The sequence below is a fragment of the Sturnira hondurensis genome, unplaced genomic scaffold (genome assembly GCF_014824575.4).
Source record: "Sturnira hondurensis isolate 20B ecotype Veracruz unplaced genomic scaffold, ASM1482457v3 Scaffold0018725, whole genome shotgun sequence".
Taxonomy (NCBI): domain Eukaryota; kingdom Metazoa; phylum Chordata; class Mammalia; order Chiroptera; family Phyllostomidae; genus Sturnira; species Sturnira hondurensis.
Genome location: NW_028091356.1, coordinates 238879 through 260098, shown reverse-complemented (window position 1 = coordinate 260098; position 21220 = coordinate 238879). Strand labels below are relative to the sequence as shown.

The window sequence follows — 21220 nt, the reverse complement described above, 5'->3', positions numbered from 1 at the left end:
CGGCGCTCCGCCCGCTTCCGCCTTCCGGCCCCCGCGGACTCTGCCCTGCGCCCCGGGTCCCTAGCCGGTTATGGCTCCGCTACGTTTCTCCGCCAATGTGTCCTGGTTGTTCCCGGAGCTCTCCGGCCTCCCCGAGCGGTTGCGGGCGGCGGGCAGCGCGGGCTTCGAGGCCGCTGAGATCGCCTGGCCCTACGCGGAGCCGCCGGAGGCGCTGGCGCGCACCGCGCGAGAAGCGGGGCTGCAGCTGGTGCTCATCAACACGCCTCCGGGTGCGCCGTGGGGCCCGGGGCGGGGCGTTGGGGGCCTAGAGGACTGAGCAGGGAGCTGAGGTCCATTCTTTCTGCAGGAGATCGAGAGAAGGGGGAAATGGGGCTGGGGGCCGTTCCCGGGAGGCAGGCGGCCTTCCGAGAGGGGCTGGAGCAGGCTGTGCTGTACGCCAAGGCTCTAGGCTGTCCCAGGTATCTTGTCCTTTCTTCCTCCCCTTGATGACCCAAGACCCTGCCGCAAGTGGTTCGGGGTGTGGGCGATGAGGACTCCAGGTGTGAGGCTTAGAAGTCTGAGCCCACTGGCACTTCTCCACCCCTGTAGTCCTGACCCTTTGTAAATTGCCTTCTGTATTTTATTTGTGTGTCATTCTCAGCTGGCAACTCTTTCATGCTTCTCTCCTGCTGAGATCCCATGCTGGGAGCTCAGTCTGACCAGGGAGACAGCAAAGTAAACAGAAAACAGAGGAGGGATCTATTTGACGATGGGTCATTTGATTCAGGCGGTGGGTGCAGAGCAGGCAGGCACCTAGCTGTCTCCAATCAGAAAGCTTCCTACAGGTACTGATGTCGGACTGGGTCTTAAGGAGTGGGCATTAGCTTGATGTAAGGAGCATTCCAGGTAGGGATGCACTGGCCAGAGGCAAGAGGAAGCTTAGTGTGTTCAGCGGAGTTCAAGAGGTAGATTGTTGGGGTTGGACGTGGCTGAGAAAGATCAGGTGGTGATCACGGAGGTGGAAGGGCTGATCAAATGATGTCCACTCCTGCAGGTCAAATAGCCTGAGTGGGAACTGACAACAAGGGGTCATTTGGGTGGGGGTGGGAGTATGAAATCAGACGAGAAGCCAAGAAACAGATGCAAGAAGTAGGGACAAACAGCATAGAATTCTTGAGAAAGGTAAGGGTCAAAATAATTTATAAAAGGTGAGACTTAAGCATGTTTATAGGCCGAGGTTGGAAGTACAGGACTGAAGTTTCTGAGGCAGGAGGATGAGGATGGGTTGACCTGCAAGAGGGCTATGGAAAGGGCCTGGCCTGAGCCTCAGGCCAGGTGGTATGGACTGGAGACCTGGGGTCAGGGAGACAGAAGAGCTGGCGTGGGACGAGGGCAGCTGGAAGAGGCACACATTGGGGTCAAGGGGGCAAAGGTCCTGCTTCTGGGTCAGATTCCACAGCCCCCTCCAGTCCCACCTCCCCACAGGATTCACCTGATGGCCGGCCGAGTTCCACAGGGCACCGAAGGCGAGGTAGTCAGGGGTGAGATGGAGACTGTTTTTCTGGAGAACCTGAGGCATGCTGCTGGGGTTTTGGCTCAGGTGAGGTGACAATTAAAACATGGACACGTGTACTCAGACGAATGTGTCCAAATGTGTTGTGGAGGGGCGTGCACAGTGTGGAGGGCAGCCAGGCACCAGGCTGGGCACTGGCTTGGGTCCAAGGGGCCAGTGAGGGGCTTGGCAGGTAACAGAGATGAGGACAAACCTGGGGGAAGAGCTCTACTCACAGATCCAACACGGTGCTAGGAGAACCTCGTGGGACTGCTGGAGCCCATTAACACCCGCCTCACTGACCCCCGGTACTTCCTGGACTCGCCCCACCAGGGTAGGACCCCTGGCCCTGTGCCACCTCCTGTCCCTTTCATTCTTGTGCTCTCCTTGAGTGTCACAGCCCCTCCCGGTTTCTCTCTCAGCTGCAGCCATCTTACAGAAGGTTGGAAGGCCCAACCTCCAGTTACAAATGGTATGTATGTGGAAAAAAAGAGTGTCTTAGAGGGCCCACATCCTCCAAATCTGGGAACAGGGGTGGGCACTGAGGGGGCTGATTGGTAATCTCTGCCCAGGACATATTCCACTGGCAGATCATGGATGGGAACCTGACAGGGAACATCCGGGAGTTCCTGCCCATTGTTGGTGAGACCCTTTCCTGGCTCGATCCTTGTCTGCTGTGCTGCTTCCCCTGCCCTCCCACCCTTCCGAGCCCCTGCCCCTCAGCTGGAGCCTGGGCCTCCCATCTGCCCGTATCCATCTCCAGGGCATGTGCAGGTGGCACAGGTCCCAGGCCGGGGAGACCCTGGCAGCCCTGGAGAGCTGAACTTCCCCTATTTATTCCAACTGCTGGAAGATGAAGGCTACAAAGGCTTTGTAGGTTGTGAGTACCAGCCTCAAGGTGAGGGTGGGCTAAGGCTCCAGGCCTGGCCCCGGGGAGAGGAGGACAGGAGGGACAGGTATTGGACTGTTTTCCTCATAGGTTGAGATGCCTCCTTCTCCCCTCAGGAGACACAGTGGAGGGCTTGAGTTGGCTACGTTCCTACTGGGACAGGCGGGGCTGCCCACAGGCTGACCAGTGAGGCCCTGCTGCCCATCCACGTCTCTCTGTGACAGTGAGCTGAGCATCCTCTGAATTAAAGACAACCCGCTGAATATGTTCATATGTGTACGTTATTCGGGGTAGGGGGACACACAGTGTCTGACCCTTCACTTTCTTGGGACCACTTCCCTCCTGTTGAGAAGGGACATAGCTCATGCCCAAGACCTCAGTCCGCGGTGCTGCTGTGAGACAGGAGGGCTCCGAGTCCACTTCCTCACGTACAAAGGAGACACCAGGGTCCAGAAGCAAAGGGACTCGCCCATGCTCACAGGTGCATCAGAGGCAGAGTAGGGACTGGGACCAAGGGGTCCTGTCTCAGGGGCCATGTCCTGATATTCCCCTGGAATATCCCAGGGGAAGCGAAGACCAGAGAGCTCAAGGTGGGAGGCGGGTGACCTGGAGGCAGCATCCAGGCAGAGGGCTGTGGGTGAGTGCTTGCCGCCGGGTGTAAAGAATTCCTGGAACTCCACCAGGTGAGCAGGAAGAAGGAGTCCCCTTCTGGAAGGGCCCAGGGACCTGAGAGGAGATGGGGACCTGAGGGAGTCGACTGACCCTCTAGAGCTCCGGGTTGGTCAGCAGCTGTGTTTTGGGGATGGCCACCCCTGCTGCCGGGCTGGGGCTGCAGACCCCCCAAATGTGGTCACAGACCCTTCAGTGTCCCTCAGCGTCCAGGCTTGTGCTGGGGCACAGAAGAGCTGGTTGGTCCTGCTTCAAGTGGGTGACCGTACAGACCCACAATCTGAGGAACAGTGACACCAGCGGTCCTCAGAGGAGACGGGTCCAGAGGGTGAAGCAGGCTGTGTTGATGACCGACTCGAGGTGGTGGTAGGTGGAGACCAGCTGGGCAGGGGGGCTCTCGCTGTCCTGGGGCTGCACCGGGAAGGGCTCTCGGAAAACCACCGTCAGAGACTGTGGGGACACAGTGGGGTGTGTTGGTGAGAGGAAGGCCGGGAAGGCTCCCCAACCTCAGCAGACTCTGGGGTAGGGTGTTGGGGTGCAGCTTCCCACCAGGCTGACATAAAACCCCTCACCCCGTGTTCTCACCGTCTTTCCCAAGTGGGAATCCAGAAACACCAGCACGAAACAGTCAGTGAACTTCTGGTTTAGCACAACCTGCAGTGAAAGACACAGCGACATGGGGAGTGAGGCCGCCTCCCTGAGGAAGCACAGCCCGTCCTGGAGGGCGTCCTGGGAGTGGGTGGACTGTGGGGAGCAGCACTGCCTCCCCCATGCCCACCCCACCTGCACTGCTAGGTCACCCAGAGCCTCCTCTCCAAACTGAACCTCTGCCTTCATTCACACTGGCCCCCGGGCAAGCCTTGTCACAGTGAAGGGAAGCGGGGCTTGATCACGAAGGTCCCCAAAGCCATCTGTCTAGAGGCCCTGCACAAAGTTGGCACTGAACCCCAACACGGAAGGAGAGTTCTCCACCCTTCACAGGACCCCTCCTCACCTCCTGTCCTGTCCCAGGTCTTGTGTCTCTGGCCTCTCTTGCGACCATCCCCTCCTATCTATTGCTCATGCTCAGCTTCGTAGTCTCCCTGGGCAATTTCTTCCTCTCCCAGGGCTGCAGTGACCCCTGTTCATACGGGTGCTGCCCAGACCGCCCCTCCTGAGTGCCCATCCCCGACATCCACACAAACCTTCTGAACTGTGGTCCTAGAAGGTCCTCGTAAGCCTCAGACGCAACTCCTCGCCCTTCCCCAAACCCCTGCTGCTGCAGCCTTCCCACTGCCCAGGCGCCTGCCATGGTGCACAGCCGCCAGCACTACTGCAGCCTTACAGCCCTGACGACCTTGGCTCTGTTGGATGACCCTTCAGAACACCTGAAACTAACCTTCCCACAAGCACTAGGTTGCATCACCATGAACCAGCTCCTGCTTTTTCCTGTGAAGTCTTCTCCCAAGTGTCTCCTTTCCTGGACCACTGCTCTCATTGGGCCCATCTCTCTAGTCTCTCTGAAGTGCCCCACACGTGTGCCTACCACCACAGGTCTTTTCTCTCTACCTGTCCCTCCCAGCAGCGCTTCCGACCTCCACCTGGGGACCTGGCTAAAGGGCAGACTCTGCGCCAGTGGGTGTGGAGTGGGGCCTGAGGGTGCACTTTGGCAAGTGCCCAGGTGGTGCCAATGCTGCTGGCGTGAAGGCCACAATTGGGGGGTAATAAAGCTTTAAAGCCCAAAAGGATCTTGCAGGGACTGCAGCCTCCAAGAGCAACCACTGAGGAGGTCCCAGAACTTGGTCCTCAGGAGCTCCAGCCAAGGAAGGTCTGTGTGTTTGTGTTTGTGTTTGTGTGAGCCCTTGGAGGCGGAGCTCCGGTGGATGGTTCTCCGTGAGTGAGTTACATGCCACAGCTTGATGCTCAGAGCCTGTGTCTTTTTTGTTTTTCTACACATGTATCTGCAGGCTTGTCCACGGAAGCCTCTCCCCCAATCAGAGCTTGTTTGAGCAGGCTGGGTTCCTTGAAGCGGACACCCATCATTTCTCTGGTAAGGATTTCTGGTGAGCCTCCTGTTTGGGGGTAGGGGGTGGGGTGGGTCAAGGGAACTTACCAGATACTGAGTTCCCAAGTCTGGGCTCTGGAAATGGCGACAGCTCTGGGGAAAGCGGCTCAGGAGAACCTTGATCAGGCTCTGGTACCAAGACACCGTCATAGACAGGAAGCAGTCCTGGGGGAGGGCGCACAGGCCTGGGTCTGCATCCTGAGCTACCCTGCAGCCTCTGCCCTGGCTGCCTATGGATTCCTAACATCCATCCCAGCCCCTTTCGACCCATAGTTCCTCACCAGCTGGGGGTCAATGTCCCCTATGGACTTGGCATGGACCGCTTCCAGAAGCTCCTCCAGCTCAGCCAGGGCCAAGCGCCCCCCGAGCCGCAGCCGATCAGGCCCTGGTGGCTCCAGCAAGAAGAGGCGTTTCCAGAGGGTGTCCCTGCGGCAGTGCCCTCCAGCGAGCCGGACCAGCTGAGCCAGCCGCGCCCGAGCCACGCCCACCTCTGCAGCCAGTGGGGGGAACAGAGGAGCTGGTCCAGGGGCCAGACCAACCCCTGAGGCCTCCTTAGGGCTACCAGCCGAGCTCCCAGGAACCTCTGGCTCAGGGGGTAGTCTGGGTGGCTTCCGAAACCGGCGGACATCAGCAGTGAGTCTGGGGAAGAGCTCTCGTTGGCTGGTGAGCACCACGAAGAACTGCAGCCTGGGGTGGGGAGCGGGCAAGAGTGTGATGGTCACAGCAGGAGACACACAGGGTGAGGGCAGGGGGCAGGCAGGGCAACGGGCACATTCAAAGTGGGGGATCTGCTGACCGCAGGACATGCCGCTCGGCCTCTCCTTGTTCCTCAAAGGGTGCAGCACAGTGACAGACAAGCAGAGACACGTCAAAGTCATCCTGGTGACGAAGCCCCTCAGAGTCTAGGTAGGAGCCAGAGCTGTGTGGGGGGATAAGGTGTCAGCACTGAGGCTCTGATGAAATCAACCTCACCCTTCTGCCCAAGAAAACACGGGTCTCCCTACTGCTCGGGTGGTCCTGACCACAGCTCCACCAGAAAACAAGCTGGTGTGGCCCTCCTCACCTGTGCCACGCCGACACCAGGGCATATTCATTGTGTTCTGGGCCTCCTGGCCGCGCCATCCGCAGGGGCTTCATGTGGTAGGAGCTGGCGTGGTCGGCCACGTAGTTGTACAGCTGATGTGCAGCAATGAGTGGTGTGGGCAGCTCCAGGGTCCCTACAGGGCAAATCAGAGGAGACAGTGAGCCTGGGATAGACACACCAACAGGGTGGCTTAGAGGGTTAAGAGTCCCTAAGGCTCTGACCGACAGGCAGACTGGTCCTGTCTTTCTGGGGAGCTCCTAAGGCCCTGTGGGAAATTAAGATGGGACAAAGTGGGTCAGGACAGACAGAGGATGGGGTACATGACACAGGGTCTAAACTTTGGTAGGAAATAAACTGAAGAAGTTAAGACAGAGATATCTTAAGTATTAGACAATTAATGATTGGAACAAGAAGATATCTAACAATAGTTAATTGTTAGACAATTAATGATATGGGTCAGGAAGACGAGGTCTGGCCCTAGGAGGTGGTCCCACCAGCCCACACCTGGGGCTGGTGTTCTTTTCAGGTTCACTGGCTTGCCCTTGGGCACCGACCTTGGTAAATGTGATTGCGGCCGAAGTGGGGCCCATCAGGGTGGTGGGCCAGGAAGTGTCGCAGAAAGGTGGTGAGGTGGTAGCCATGCCGCAGCACCAGGTGGCCGCCCAGCACGTGCTGGTGCACCAGGCGCAGGTGGAAGTCGTAGCTGAACGAGTGCACGTGCATCAGGTCCCGCACCTTGTCGCACTCCTCGGTGAACAGCATGGACAGCTGGGGAGGCGGCAGGGACCGGCTCAGGCAACGGCAGTGCCAGCTGCCCGGCACACGCCCGCCTCCCTCCCCTCATATGGGAAAAAGACAGCTCCAGATGCGCCCTGTTGCTGCGGGCCCTCCTTATGATACGCTCTTTTTTATACTGTATGTAACTCTGTTTACACGGACCTGACCATTTTGAGAGGTCTTTTTTACTTTGTACCTGAGTGCGCCGAAGTCTGGCACAGACTCACTGATGCACAAATGCTTGTCGAGTGCCTACCTGGTACCGTTGTAGGGGCTGCGAATACACTGGGAAACAGGCCCTCGCCCTCGAGGAGCTTAATTTGAGTGGCAGGGAGGTAAGACAGGAAACATTAGACAGAGGTACTGAGTACACAGTGTGTTGGAAGGTGTCGTGGAAAACCAAAAAGCGAAGCAGTTGCCATTTGAAACAGGTGGTCAGGGTAGGCCAGGTGTGTGATTACTGACTATCGGAAAGCTTTTGCTGGCCCCTTCCCATCTCTCCAGCTTTATTTTCCCATCAAACTACTGGCTCTTCCCAAGTTCAACACACAGACCCTCCCCTTTTGTACCTGCTGTTCTCTTCACCTGGAATGCTGCTTTCCCTGACCCCAACCGGCTAACCTCTCACTGGTAAGCTCTGTCTGGGACATCCTGCCAAGGCAAGGCTAGGCCGGGGGGGGGCCTCCTCTGATTGATCTGTGAATCAAGGAAGGGAAGTGGGCAGAGACATGGAGCTGACGCTTCCTTTGGTGGAAATCGCCGTTACTGTGTGTTAACAGCTGGCTCTCTGGGGCCAGAGTGGCAGAACCTACATGGGCACTTCCCTGGGGCCCCCGACAGAGGGGTTACTAGGAAAGGAAAGGAATGTAGACGAGCAACAGCCTAGGAGTCAGAGTAGCTGCTTAGAGCCTGGGTAAGCCACAATCTGCCTGCTTCAGTTTCCTCACCTACCGTGGAGACAGAGTAAAGGTCTTTGTAAAGCTGGAGGCAGTGGGAAAAGCACCACAACCAAGACTGAGCCTCAGCGTCAGAGACCCAGTACTGCGCCCCCCCAGCTCTGCGCCCTGGGGTGAACCAGCGAACCTCTAAGACCCTGCTGCCTGATCCGTGCAGTAGGACTAAAATCCCTCTTCACTTAGTGGATTCACTAAGCACATAATAAACAAACAGCAATAATAAAGCAATTTAGGAATCTAAGTAGCGTTTGAGACTAGCTATGTGGAAGCAGAGAGCCAGGCCAGATGGAGACCAGGGGGCAGGGAAGCCACAAGGACTTCAGGAGGCTCAAGAGTAGTGGGTGGGTCCTTCCTGCCAACACTACGGCCAAGTGCGAAAGAGCGCTTGCCTGTTCATAGCTCCCTTCTGAACACTGAGGCTCAAGTAGGTCCCTGCACACAGCCACCAAGCTTTTCCAGGTCACATTATCCTGTGATGACCGGACCAGGTATCCACGCCCAAGTCAAAGGCAATCATCTGCGGGCTGGATACGAGCTGTCCAGGCATGAGAGGAGGCGATGCTGTTTGTTCTGGAGGGTGGCAGGTGGGGCCCATGCGAATCCTGATCTCTCAGAAACTAAATGCAAGGCCCAAGGAAGGCACGGCCCTCACGTGACGTGCAGAACGACCTGATGGAGCTGAACTAAGTCACGCGCAGAGGGCTTTGGTCCTGGCCGCTCGAACCCCTCACTTATCTGAGCATGTGGCCCCCACGGGATTCAGGGGCCCAGTGTGAATAACAACTGAGTGACAGGTATGCTGTGTGGGTGGGCACTGTGGCCCACAGGCCAAGGTCAGTCATTGCACTGGCCCACCCATGTGTCAGATTCCCTGCCATGCTCAAATGTCTGCTCTAACCAGCTGTGGTTATGGGCTGGCCCTGCACCAGGCTGTCAGTGCCAGGATGACCACGGCCAGACCAGCCCCTGTGCGGGACTGCCTTCTGCCCTCTCGCTACAGCTGAACTCTGGACCACCTGCAGAGTTACACTGGTGGATGGTCCAGTCGCCAGAATGACCCTTGCCTGGCCAGCCCACAGCACCGGATCATCACTGGGCCAGACTACCCATGCATCACTCTTCCTGGCCGCTGCACACCGGGGACGCACCAACTGGGCCTAGACCTCACACCCCCAGCCCCACCCCGTACCTGAGAGTTGACAGCCTGCCCCATGGGGATGCGGGAACACTCCAGAGCGAACTGTTTAACACAGAAGTAACAGCCCTGGAGAGAGGGTGAGCATGAGGTCAGGAGGGCGAGGGACAGGGGGCCAGGTTCCCTACACTCAGCGCTCCTCCTGCTCACCTGGAAAGCCAGCTCCATGAGGATGATGCCCCCAGGCAGTGCCCGCTGCAGGTGGTAGGTGGTGACTGGAGAGCCAGTGCTCTGGAGAAGAAGAAAGAAACGGGTTCAGAGGCAAGGGCTGGGGGTTCACCAGCTTCAGACCAGCAGGGAAGTCTCTTAAGCTGATGACTTTAACGGTGTCAGGCTGGGATCAACGACCTCAGGCATCATGCAGGGTCCCTGACCTCTGGCCTTGGGAAACAACTCAGACTGATTTTCACTGTCGGGGAAGGTACATGATGACGCGTTACCTTGGGGCTACCATCAGCCTTGGTCTTAGGGCAGGAGAAGGAGCCCCGACCTTCCGTCCCAAGGAACGCCATGGCCCGCAGCCGGCTTGCACTGCAGAAAAGGAAGAGACGAGACATGGCTGGTCAGTGGGGAGGAGGACTACGGATGTCAGACCCACAACCATTGCACGTGGAACCGTCTGGTAGGCACGGAGCCGGGCCCAGTGAGGGAAGGGCCTGTTTGGGGCACCATGTGAGGAAGTGGCAAGGCTGGGACTGGAGTCCAGTCTAGACTGCAGGGCCGGGCTCCCTCCCCAGCAACTGCTGCTTTAAGGGGAACGTGGGCAGCGCTCAGTTCAGAGGTGGAGGTCAGGCCCTTCTCCACCAGTGAGAGGAGGAGGGCAGGGCCAGAGAGGCCGCTGAGAACACAGGGAGACACGCACAAGACTGGAGACATCTGCTTCCTGGGGGCAGCGTGGGTGGGGGGTGGTGCTTTATGTCTAAGACTTTAAGAGGAAAACTCAGGGAGACCCGGGTTTGACACCTAGTTAGGCACCTTCCCCTCAGAGGGAAAGGGGCTGCTCTCGTGCCTGGGGAGTGGTATTTTCAGCATTCCACGGGCCTACTGTTCTTCCTTTCTCAACTCAGAGGCAAGGGGAAAGGATAGCAGGGATGTGCTGGGAACAGGAAAACACAGAAAGGGCCAGTGGGACCCGATCCTCCTAAGGGAGGCAAAAACCAGAACTCTTGAGGGGGTTGGGGGTGGGGTGTCTATGCCTCTAGTGAAAAGAAAGGTCCCATTTAATCCTTAAGGAAATAAGGACAAGACCTAACTAGTGATTGGTGATAGGAAGGCTTGACTAAATTTTGCTCTAGAAACATTTTTTAACCTAGCACATCTTTTGTTTTAAAAAGGAATTCAGATTTCTGATAAATGAATACAAAGTAAGTGAACTAAGTCTCTCAGAGAAGCTCCTACAGCTGGGGCCCAGCCAGGAGCAGCAGGCTGAGCAGCTGCCTTGGGCTGTGGCTGAGAAACAGGGGTGGGGGCCCAGAGACACAGGCCGTCCTCTCTTCCTAAGGCCCAGAGAAGAGGGACAGCCCAGGAGGTGGAGAGCTGGTTACAAAACACTAAGGGGGAACTGGCTTTCTGGTCTGAGGTGGTATCTTGATGAAGGAAATACAATTACATTTATTAGCTTGAAAGGACATCAAACTAAAAATAGAGAGGAGGTGGAAAAGAAACTCAGAAATCCAGAGGCATGAAAGTAACTATGTAACTCAAACAGACACCTTCCCATGAGGCTCTGGAGAGGGGCTGGAACACAGAATCCAGAGGCTCGGGTGTTGAGAAGAACACAGAGCAGGGCCACAGAAATGGGGATCCAAGACTCGATAAAGGACGGAAGTTGGCTGTGGACTTGTTCCTGAGCTCTGGGAGATGGAAAGTGGTGACAGAGGGGCTGCCTACTTCCCAAGACTCCGACCTGCCACTAGCGGCCAGTGGAGGAATGCAACCAAGGACAGGCTGGAGCAGAGTGATGCAAGCAGGCCCAGGGCTGGGGTTCTCGGTGAGGAGGATAGCTAGCCTCGGTGAGTTAAGGGCTTCCTGGGTCATGAACCACGTAAATCTCAGGAGAGGTCAGTGGGTGATCAGGACAGGAATCATTAAGACCCACATCCAGAAGCTTAAGAGTGTGTACCAGCTCCATGTGCATGTAAATGTGTGGGTTTATGTGCACATGAGCTCTGTGAGAATGTACACATTCTGTGAGTTCCCTGAGATGTGTGACATCTACAGGACATGGGTGAGGAGGGCTGCATGGAAGTGTCCAAGGACCTCATGTATGTGTGCTGGCCTAGTGGGTGCACATGCACAGGCCCGAGCTGTTCTCACGGAACCCGCGTGAAGACAGGAAGGGCGAGTGGGCCCCACCTGCAGTGCAGGAGGGAAGGAGATGCGCTCACCTGCGGGCCGGCGAGGGGGGCCGCAGTGGGACCAGCACAAAGCCCATGCTCTGCAGGTACTGCACGTACTGCTGCAGGAAAGCCAGGCTCAGCTCCTTCAGCCAAGGCTCCTCACGGGTGCCCGGAGGAGGCACCTCCACGGCTTCACAGCTTGAGGGGGCCTCTCGGCTCCCAGGTCCTGGCTCAGGGCGATGGCGCCGCTGTGGGAGTGGAAATTAGGGAAGAATCTACCCACTGTTAGCCACTCTACTAAGGGTGGAGGAATGGAGGCCACTGTGGGTAAACAGGTCCCAGGGAGGAAATCCAGGAGTCTTGAGGCTCACCTGCCCCTCAGGAGGCCCACAGGTCTCCGGGGGCCCATGCAGCCAGGCAGCAGGGTCGAAGAGCAGGGCTGTCGCACAGTAATGCACCAGGCGGGATGACTGCTTCAGGGTCTCCAGCTCCCCAGCCTGGGGAAACGGGGCAGTGAGCACGAGAGCCGTGGCCGGAAGGGTACAGGATGCCTCTGGAGGACGGGGGTCTGGCCTACTCACGCTGATGGGCATGCTGGCTGGGGTGGACCGCTGCTGCCAGGTTACAAACAGGTTCTCCATCTTCACTTGGCGCTCCAGCTCTGGGGGTTGGGAGCATTAGCAGTGGCTCCCAGGACCTGCCACGTGCCTCCTCCCAGACTCCACAGATCGCCTCTGCCCACCGTCTGGCCCAGTGCTCTCACCTCTGCGCTCTGTCATCTTGATCTCCAGAAACTGTTGTCCGTGGTAGGTGACGGGATCGGGGGGTCTGGGCACAGAGCCGAGTGAGGCACTGGGGCGAGCAGCTGTGATATCCCTCAGGGCCTCATCGAAGGGGAACGTGTCCAGGGGAAGGGAACCCCCACCCCGAGAGGACCCAGTGAGCCGGCCTTGCTCCCGGCTCAGAGGGGGGCTTGCACTCCGGATGAGGGTCTCTGCGTCCACTGTGGGCAGCAGGAATGGGTTTGGCTCCTGAAAAGATGGAGCCTCACAATGGGTGCGTGGCCTTTGCCCTCAGACCTTCCTCTCTCCTGCCCCATGGCCTCCCCTTTCAGACTCACTCTGCACCACCCCCACCCTTAGTCTGTCCCTGCCCCGCTTCTGGGCTGGTACTTCCTTAAACCAAACCCTCAGGAGCCAGAACTAGAGGAGGGAGCCTGAGCAGCAGGTACCTTTTCATCCCGCACTGGGAAGTCCAACTGGCCATAATGATGGAAGAGTCCAAGCTTCTGGCTGAGGAGGCAGAAGATGAGATGGGCACGTGCATTCTGCCATTGCACGAGGCGAACCAGCGCTCGGCCCAAGGCTGCCCCCAGGTCTGGAGCCCAGTTGTAAGTCAGCAGCAGTAGCTGGAAATCAGGGGTCAGGGTCAGTGAGGTCACAGAACCTCTTCTCCCACCTGGCCCCTGACCCCACATCTACCTTCTTATCCACGATCTCCAGGAGCAAGAACCTCTGCCGGGGAGCATTCCGCCCTGAGCTCCCATCGCCTCCCGGCTCAAAGCGCTGCAAGGCTTTGGCAGCTACAGTGTGGGGGTGGGGGAGTCTTAATAGGGGTCTGGAAACAGAGCCCTCTCCACCCCGTCCTGTCATCCGCAGGGTCAGAAACCACCCCTCCGGTCACTCTAAACCCACCCACCCCTAGGCAATGCTCTCACCCTGCTGGGTTGGTCGCCTCCACTGCAAGAAGTTCCTTCCCAGAAGCAGCAGATGCCGCTCAGCTGCTGGGCGGGGTGTGGGGCCCAGCTGTCCAGGAAAACAAGGACAGAAGACGTCTGGCTCTGAACTCCTAGTAGGAGGGAGGGATGCAGAGAAAGCAGACTGCTTGGTCTCATGCCCTGGCCATCACCTCCCTGAGCCTAAGCCCCCACCCAGCTCAGCCTCCATGGGACCCCACACTCACAAATGCTGCTCAAAGACACGGACGCTGGTGTCTCCAGCCATTGAGGAGACCAGAGTGGTGAACTCAGACAAGATGGACGGCAGGAGGAACCGGGACACCATGCAGGTGGAGCTCCTGGACACTGAGGCGCAACCTGGACCCAGGGCAAAGAAGTCCTGCTGGAGCTGCCGGGCGGGGACCGGGCTGAGGGTGGCAGTGGAGGCAGGGGATCTCACCAATCTGAACCATGAACTCCATCCAGCGCTGAGTAACACGAGCGAACACAGGCTGCAGGGTCCCTACCTCGCCCTCTTCCAGCTGTGTGGTCCGGCGTCTGAAGACACAGCAGGAGTAAGCAGCTCACACTGATACCTGACTTGTATGTGTCTACCTACACCCAAGCCCCGCCTGTGATTTCACACCACACCCTGCCCTGCACAACACACATGTGCACCTTTGTCTCTTGGCTCCAGATTCTGGGCCTGATGCCCGCTCAGTTCCACCTGGAGTCCGAACATTTTCAGTTTTGTGACGCCTCCGGCCCCGAGTGTCTTCTGGCCGATCCAGGACAATGTCATCAGTTGTTTTGGGGGAACCCAAGTCCCCAGATTCTGTTTTACTCTGAAGGCAATGCAGTGAATGAAGAGGGGCTATTGGGAAGGGGAACAGGGTGGAGGGTGGAGTCATCAGGGAACGGTAACAGGAGCCTAGAGGATTTGGAGGCCCAGGTTCAGGCCTGGCTTCACTGCAGACTGACTAAGCAGCCTTGGGCAGGCTACTCGACTTTCCTGAGCCCCAGCTGCCTCACTGGTAAAAGCCCCGCTCATCTTACAGGTTTGAGGATACAGTAAGGAAAGCAGAAGTGAAGGCACTTAATAAGCTGAGGCTCTCTCTCCATCAGTGAGAACTTGCCATATTCTGCAGACTCCTACCCAAGGAACAGAGAGGTTTTGTATGTGTAACAGGGGTTCTGAGGCAAGGCCTGTGGGGGAGTGTAGGTGGAACTAGGAGGCAGCAAGAAAGCAGATGCCAACTTCACCACTCCCTCCCATTCCCCCATTACCAGCATATCCCAGAAGCTTCGCCGGCCAGCTTTGCTGGGGGGAGTCACAGGCTCCTCAGGGGCAGGCCCAGGGGGAAAGGTGCTAGCTCGGCCTGCAGGGCTCTTGGTTTCCACGGACCCACTCCTGAGACTTCCTGTGGACACCAAACAATACACAGGTCTGTCACTAACCATCAATCCCCACACCTAGCCCCAAGACTGGTATGACAATGCCTCAACGCTTCCTCTACTGGTCAGTGACAGCAGCAGTGACTGCATGTGTTCGTGTGAAGTGAATTCCTGATATTTTCCACTCCGCACGGGTGACTCTAAGCCTGGGCACATTTCTGATGATGACTTGCTGATGTGGGGAAGGCAAAGGACAGCTGTGAATGTGTGTTCCAGACAGAGCCTTTGTGACATATTCCTAGATCCCACACCTGAAACACCATCTTGCCTGGATCTGTGACATTCTCTGGCCCCGACATACCTGGGGACATGTCCTCTGTGCACAGGGAGGCTGGCAGTAGCTGCAGCTCCATGACGGCGTCGGCCAGGGCCTGGCGAGCCGCTCCTCGGAGCTTCTCTTCCAGCTGTACGATGCTGATGTTCCCTTTCCCCCACACATCCAGTCGAAGCCGAGGGGCCACACTGTGAGCTGGAGGAAAGGATGGAGGTCACCTGAGGGCGTCCCCAGTCCCTACAGCATGCAGACACCCCTCCTCCAGCCGAGTGGCCCCACCTGAAGAACCGTCTGGCACGACCGGGCAGCGAGTGACCCGTGTCATCTGCTCCAGCTCCTCCTCCTGCAGTATATCTGGAGGCCCCGGAGAAGAGGGGGGCCACGATGCCAGTGAGATGGGGGCCCCTCCCTCGTCCACGAAGGCCAGAGTGATGCAGGCAACTCCTGGGTGGAAATCCACAGGAAAACTCAGGTCTGGAACTTCCAGGTCCCCTTCCCCCCCTGCACCCACCTCAGAGGCAAGGCTGGGAAAGGCCCTTTCAGCCAAGAGACCGGAAAGGGCTTTCCCACACCTGGTACTGCCCACACTGTACCTTTGCCCCCAGTGCCCTGTCCACCAGGCTTGTTATACAAGTAAATGTCCAAGTCGGGGAGGCTGCCCTGTGGTGGGAGTGGATGCTGGGGAGAGAACAGCCACCGAGAACTAAGATGAGGCAAGTAGACAAAAGCTGCCAGGGAAGGGGTGTCCGGTGGAGAACAGAGAGCACAGGCAGACACAGGTAGATAAAAAAGGTGTATGTGGGGGAAGGGTCCATGGGCAAAGGTACACATGGGGAATCTGTATAGAACACACAGGGTGTGTGTGTGTTGAGGGGCTGGGACTGAGTGCGTATGCATGTGGGTATAGAAGGAGGCAGGTGAAACCTCACCTGGAAGTGGTTCCGGCCATTGCTGTCTGTGTACTTGGGAGAGTGCAGGAATATGAGCAGGTTTTGCCGCAGGTACCAGGCCAGGGCAGGAAGCCAGGGCCGGCAGGCTGGGGGCAGGGCCAGATGCAGCACCTCTGAGGGGAGACTTCCAGGGGGCTGGATGAACTGCAGAGAGTGGAAGGGGAGTCAGAGCTGGATGAAGAGGTTCCTGCCGGGACTGTCCTGCATCTGCGACTACGCCATGGAGGATGCTGGAGTCTGGGAGGGAGCTGACCTCCACATCGGCTGGTGTCAGCTTGCAGTTCCGAACAAGCATGACTGTGATGACGTCCAGAGTGGCCTCATCCAGGCGCCGACGCAGAACCCGCACCAGCTCATCTGTGATCTCGGGACCTTGACGCAGCCATGGAGGGAAAGTGGAGACACTGGCTGAGGATCCAGCTACCCCAAACCAGCCGTTAAACCCAAGACTCGAACATTCTCCCCTATATTACAGACAGCCAGCACTAGGGGCTGGGTCTGCCAAGCTACTCACTGTGACTGTGGACAAGTGAGCTTTACCTCTGAAAGCCTCGGTGCCCTTAGCCATAAAATGAGAATAATAGCACCTGCCTCATACATAACCATCTTAGCCCAAGACCCAGTGCACATTAACTGAACCATAAATGTTAGCTGGAAAATCCATCTGCCTAATGGACACCTCAGGCTCAATGTGTCTCAAATCGAGCCCATCACCTTCACCCCCACCCCACCCCTGGCATCCAGCCAGTGGGCCACCATCTAACACAGTCACCCAGAATAGATACCTGGGTGTCAGCTTTAATGGCTCCGCTCCCCCTGGCTGCATTTCAATCAACTACAGGTCCTACGCCTAAGTATCACAGCAGTCTGTCATACCCGCGTGGCTCCTGCTTGAGGGAAGCCCCGAGCGTGGCGTGAGCTGGAGTGGGAAGGCTCTGAGAAAAGTCCTGGAGACTTCTGGAACCTCACCTGGTCACTCTCCTACCCTCTCCCGCAGTCCTTACCTGCCTGCCCTACGCCGTGCACCAGCAGCCGGATGTGCCGGTCCACTTGGCCCACAGGACGAGCAGCATCTGCACTGCGGCTGGAAGCCAGGTCGAGGGGAGAACGAGGACCCTGTAGGAAAACTCTGGTCAGGACCCGCTCTAGGGAGCAAGGCTGAGGGCGCACGGGGCATCGGGGAGTGGAGGGGATACACACCGAGGCTTCCTCGGAGGAGATGGGCTCCTGGCTCCGGGACAGAGCTAGGGATGGGGGCAGAGCATCGCCTTCCCACGGCAGCTCACTGCAGGTCGTCTCCAGGAGCCTGGGGAAGAGTGTCAAAGTCTTTGGACATACCTCCTCCTGTGCCATCCACGACCCATCTTTACCCCATCTTCCCAGGGCCCGCATACCGAAGATAATACACGGCCTTTGTTGCTCGCTCCTGATAAACAAACATATTCTTCCGGTTCACCACGGAGAAGGCATTGAGCACAGAGCGCAGGGCCTGGATGGCTGTGGGAGGAACAGGGGCTCAGGGCCCTCCTGCCCCAGAGCCCCCACGCACTCCACCTGCCCTCTCACGCCGTCACATACCACGAGAGACCCCCATGCTGGGCCCCATTTTGAGGCGTGAATGGACCCGAATCACAGTTTCCCACACGACGTCACAGGAGAAATGGCCAGGAACAAACTGCATTGTGGCTGCCAGGTACCCTCGAGGTGCACAGCTCTCATCAGCAGCATAATCTGATGTGGGGAAGGCAGACAGCAGACCAGAAATGGGACACAGCCCTCTGCCCTCACACACTTCTCACCTGTAAACTGATCTCCTCATCCTCACTGCCCTGGGTCCTAGGCCCTATTGCCCTGCAGGGGAAAGATGGTCATATTAGGTAATAAGAAAGGACCATCCTCTTAGGAAGACAGGTCACTGCACAAGGTTTTCAGAACTATCTTAGATGTGGAAGAGAAAATAAGATGTATCAGGAAAGGCGAAGCATGAGAAAATCCTGAAGATAATGCCACAACACCCTGACCCTGTCAAAATATGTGTCATAATATGATATACACCCCATCTGGGTACTCACTGGGAGTTGCAACAATAACTCCTTAAAACAAAAAAGTATGACCACTTACACAGACCTGCTGCAGAGTGGGGAAGACTGTGTCCCATGCTCTGGAGGACAACTACCCCAAAGACCCCACAGGGTGGTGTGGCAGTATGCAAGAGCACACAGACACAGTCCAGTGCCTTGCTGGGGCCTTTCTGGGTTTCCAGGTTGACAGAGCACCTTCCAGCAGCCCGATGGTGGCAATCTGGTTTCCTAGAGAAGCTACTGTCAGATGTGAGCAGTGCTTAGGAAACCCAGGGGGCTGCAGCATCTGGGATGGAATGCTGGCTGCTAAGGGTTCCAGCAAAGTCATGTGGAGACTTAAAAAGAGGAAGGGCTCGGCCTGTTTCTGACTGCTCTCGCATCTCAGGCTCCTGGAAGTCAGTGGGCAGTGAAAGTACCAGGCCGTCCGGCTCGTTTGCAGAAGATGCTGTCAAAATCCTGGGAAGCCCACTAATCGCAGGAATTCTGCTTTGATATGGAATACATTCCAGGATGTGCTGAGAGAGGCGCTCTCCAGAGCTGTCCGGAACGTTAGTCTTCAGACTCACTGAGAATGTTAAAAATAAGGAGTGGTCTGATTTTACTTTTAAACCAGAAGGGAGAACTGAAAAGAAATGGCATGACTTGGTTTTCCGCTATGACAGCGATTTTCAACCTTTTTCAACTCTTGGCACATGTAAATTAATTACTAAAATTCTGTGGTGCACCAAAAAAACATATTTTCTGATCTGGCAAAAAAAAAAAAAAGTTATCACTTTGATTCATTCACACTGGATGGCTACTGCGTTGGCTGTTGTCCTTTTTTTATTTGACAATCTTAGGGAAAACAGGTCAGTGCCCCAACTAAACAGTCAGGTACCATATGTTTTAAAATCCTCGCGGTGCACTGGTTGAAAATCTCCGCTCTGTGAGTTGGGGTGAGAGGTCATCAGGAGTAAGAGAACACAGCAGAAGCGTGGAGATGACAATTACCATTCCAAGCAGATTCCCATGTTTCCTAACCAATACCAAAGGGGTCCTGTGTCTACCTCGTATGGAGGGACAGCCAATCAGAAGGCAAGTCCTCCTACCAGGCCTCAGGCTCTGCTCCTCTGGTCTTCTCTCAGCTGTCAACTGGCCTACTTGTCCCCCTCACTATCCCCCATTTCATATTTATTTCCCTGCAGGAGAAAAATGGTCACTTTGGAAAACAAGGCAGGGCCAAGCCCTTAGGAAGACCGGTTGCAGCTGGCACCCCCCCAGTGACCCGTGTCTCCTGCCTCTTCTCTGCTGTGGAACTTTATGGCTCTGCTGCTGCGAGACACAAATGTGCCCAAACCTCCACTTCAAAACTGCCGCCCTGACCCCCATTTCCTCTAGGTCCTGCCAAACCTATCTGGTCTCTCCCTTCACTGCCAAGCCTCTTGAAAGAGTACCCCGTTTTGCCATGTATAATGTGCCCAAATTTTTGAGGGGGAAAAAGGGTGCACATTATACATGGGTATAATGGTTACAAACCACGCGTATAATAATCCCGTGTGCAATACGCACAAAACGTGGGCGTGCCCCCACACGGCCAAATACGGTGGGTACTGCCCCACCGGTCTAACACCCCTTCACTTTCAGTTTTCTCCAGTTTGTATTCCCACCTCTCTACAGTGAAAATACTTCCACTGAAGTCACTGATGAACTCGAAGTGGCCAAATCCAGTGATCCCTGCGTCCTCTCCTTCCTGCTCTCCCAGTGTTACCTGGCGCCAGTGACCAAGTAAAGTGACCCTGCCCTCAGCTTCTCACCAAAGTCTTCGATAAGGGAAAGGAAGGCTCCTGGGTGGAATCTCACCATCGCTGGGCAGTGGTGCCCGCTGACGGGAGTGGAAGGGGGTCTCGCTGCGCCACAGATCTTCTTCGCTCTCGGCCACCAGAAGAGAATTGCACACATGACTGTCGTGAAGGTCCTGAAGCAGCAGCCGCTGGGGGAAGGAGCAGGATGTCAGGGAGCTGGAATGTTCCCTCGTCAATGGGCAGCAGCGGAGCAAGGTAATCAAAGGCCATGGAGAATGCCCATTATCACTGGGGGTCGGGGGGGAGGTCAGGGGCAGAAAAATCATCGGTAATCACTGGGAGGTCAGAGATGGTGTCTGACAGTCACCGGGCTCAGGGCCCAAGCCCTGGACCTCAGCTGGGAAAACACGTCCCTTCCCTTTGCTAGAATGTGTTCGCCATCCTTCAGGTCTCAGCTTAAAAGTCATTTCTAAGAAGCCTTCCCTGATGCTGCAGATGGTCGGACCCTACTGTATGCTCTCAGAACCATCTCTACTTTTTCAAATGTAGAATTCTTCACAACTGTAATGAAAATAATTTGTGTGACTGTCATTCATTGTCTGCAACTCCACTTGACACATGCTCCCTAGTCCAGGTTTCCCTCTCGCTCACTATTTTATCCCTAATACTGGTACAGAGCAGTGAGCGGGAACATCTCCACATCTCACGGTACCCGGGAGGGTACGAGAGGAACCCACAGAACTGGGGTGAGTTAGGGACAGTTCCCTAGTTTGTGACGAGTCTGGAGAATAAGAGTATCTCAATAACTGGGGGTCAAAGAGGGATCAATAGCCTCTGAAAGTCAAGGCCGTGGAGACTCCTTCCTCATCTGAGCTGTGACCACGCCTGGAGAGCCCTGGCCCTGGCTGCCCGTACCTGGTTGACCTCCCTGCAGATCTCCCCAACTCGCCTCACTAGGAGCTGCTGCAGGTGGCGACACTCGGCTCCCGGCCCTCCGTCTTCCCGAGTCAAGCTCCTAGGAAGGAGCGATGGATCAGACACAGAATTGCAGGGGGAGGAAACTGTGAAGGGACGGTCATGGGAGCTGGGACCAAGAGGAACCATGAAAAGAAAGTAGGACTGAACAAACGGACATAAACACGGAGAAATGGGAAGGATGGAATTCTCAGTAGCCATTCTGGAAGCCTAGGCTCCGTGCCTGCCTCACCAGCCTCCATATGGTACCACACCGAGGGGTCTGTCATGCAGCTCACCTATGCTTTACTTTCAGACCTGTACTGGTAGAATGACGGCCTTCCATCCCTCTGCCCCACCCCACCCTATGATTAGAGCAGTATTTAACCAGATGCCAAAGTGACATGATTTGCTGCTGTCTGTGGGAAGTGGTCAGGAGCCCCCAACCTTAGAATAAAAGACCCCTACCAAACCCTTGAACATTCAAGAGAGGTGATGTGGGCCCGGGGAAAGGAAGCTAACAT

General features: G+C 56.5%; 2 protein-coding genes across 4 annotated transcripts in view; one reads left to right on the top strand and one right to left on the bottom strand.

Moving 5' to 3' along the window:
* Nucleotides 1-22: 22 nt before the first annotated feature.
* On the top strand, nucleotides 23-2687 carry HYI (hydroxypyruvate isomerase (putative)). 2 transcript variants are annotated; one of them, XM_037069679.1, is made up of 8 exons: nucleotides 24-269; nucleotides 347-458; nucleotides 1465-1579; nucleotides 1787-1865; nucleotides 1954-2003; nucleotides 2104-2173; nucleotides 2295-2429; nucleotides 2537-2687. In XM_037069679.1, the coding sequence occupies exons 1-8, from the start codon at nucleotides 71-73 to the stop codon at nucleotides 2608-2610; spliced, it is 834 nt and encodes a 277-aa protein (XP_036925574.1). In that variant the 5' UTR covers nucleotides 24-70; the 3' UTR covers nucleotides 2611-2687. The 2 variants fall into 2 exon arrangements, with proteins under 2 accessions (XP_036925575.1, XP_036925574.1); XM_037069680.1 differs by lacking the exon at nucleotides 347-458 and having other exon boundaries at nucleotides 23-269; nucleotides 1449-1579.
* SZT2 (SZT2 subunit of KICSTOR complex) overlaps nucleotides 2680-21220 on the bottom strand; it is a 51079-nt gene continuing 32538 nt past the window's right edge. For both annotated transcript variants that reach the window (XM_037069677.1, XM_037069678.1), the window contains exons 41-72: nucleotides 20658-20757; nucleotides 19801-19930; nucleotides 17459-17611; nucleotides 17275-17377; nucleotides 17081-17186; nucleotides 16885-16996; nucleotides 16134-16252; nucleotides 15860-16024; nucleotides 15524-15608; nucleotides 15210-15374; nucleotides 14958-15125; nucleotides 14489-14622; nucleotides 13880-14046; nucleotides 13662-13759; nucleotides 13447-13579; nucleotides 13202-13332; nucleotides 12966-13066; nucleotides 12716-12892; nucleotides 12248-12515; nucleotides 12066-12145; nucleotides 11856-11981; nucleotides 11533-11732; nucleotides 9586-9676; nucleotides 9296-9376; nucleotides 9140-9214; nucleotides 6772-6985; nucleotides 6197-6350; nucleotides 5930-6052; nucleotides 5415-5820; nucleotides 5182-5298; nucleotides 3675-3743; nucleotides 2680-3539 (exon numbers count right to left, since the gene is read on the bottom strand). In XM_037069677.1, coding sequence (XP_036925572.1) covers nucleotides 3396-3539; nucleotides 3675-3743; nucleotides 5182-5298; nucleotides 5415-5820; nucleotides 5930-6052; nucleotides 6197-6350; nucleotides 6772-6985; nucleotides 9140-9214; nucleotides 9296-9376; nucleotides 9586-9676; nucleotides 11533-11732; nucleotides 11856-11981; nucleotides 12066-12145; nucleotides 12248-12515; nucleotides 12716-12892; nucleotides 12966-13066; nucleotides 13202-13332; nucleotides 13447-13579; nucleotides 13662-13759; nucleotides 13880-14046; nucleotides 14489-14622; nucleotides 14958-15125; nucleotides 15210-15374; nucleotides 15524-15608; nucleotides 15860-16024; nucleotides 16134-16252; nucleotides 16885-16996; nucleotides 17081-17186; nucleotides 17275-17377; nucleotides 17459-17611; nucleotides 19801-19930; nucleotides 20658-20757 — 4495 coding nt within the window. In that variant the 3' untranslated portion in view covers nucleotides 2680-3395. The remainder of the gene's footprint in view (nucleotides 3540-3674; nucleotides 3744-5181; nucleotides 5299-5414; nucleotides 5821-5929; nucleotides 6053-6196; nucleotides 6351-6771; nucleotides 6986-9139; nucleotides 9215-9295; nucleotides 9377-9585; nucleotides 9677-11532; nucleotides 11733-11855; nucleotides 11982-12065; nucleotides 12146-12247; nucleotides 12516-12715; nucleotides 12893-12965; nucleotides 13067-13201; nucleotides 13333-13446; nucleotides 13580-13661; nucleotides 13760-13879; nucleotides 14047-14488; nucleotides 14623-14957; nucleotides 15126-15209; nucleotides 15375-15523; nucleotides 15609-15859; nucleotides 16025-16133; nucleotides 16253-16884; nucleotides 16997-17080; nucleotides 17187-17274; nucleotides 17378-17458; nucleotides 17612-19800; nucleotides 19931-20657; nucleotides 20758-21220) is intronic.

Excerpts from the sequence above, each read along its gene's own strand:
- HYI (XM_037069679.1), top strand. The coding sequence starts at position 71 with ATGGCTCCGCTACGTTTCTCCGCCAATGTGTCCTGGTTGTTCCCGGAG. Across the intron at positions 270-346 it reads GCTCATCAACACGCCTCCGG|GAGATCGAGAGAAGGGGGAA; the intron begins GTGCGCCGTGGG and ends TTCTTTCTGCAG. Across the intron at positions 459-1,464 it reads AAGGCTCTAGGCTGTCCCAG|GATTCACCTGATGGCCGGCC; the intron begins GTATCTTGTCCT and ends ACCTCCCCACAG.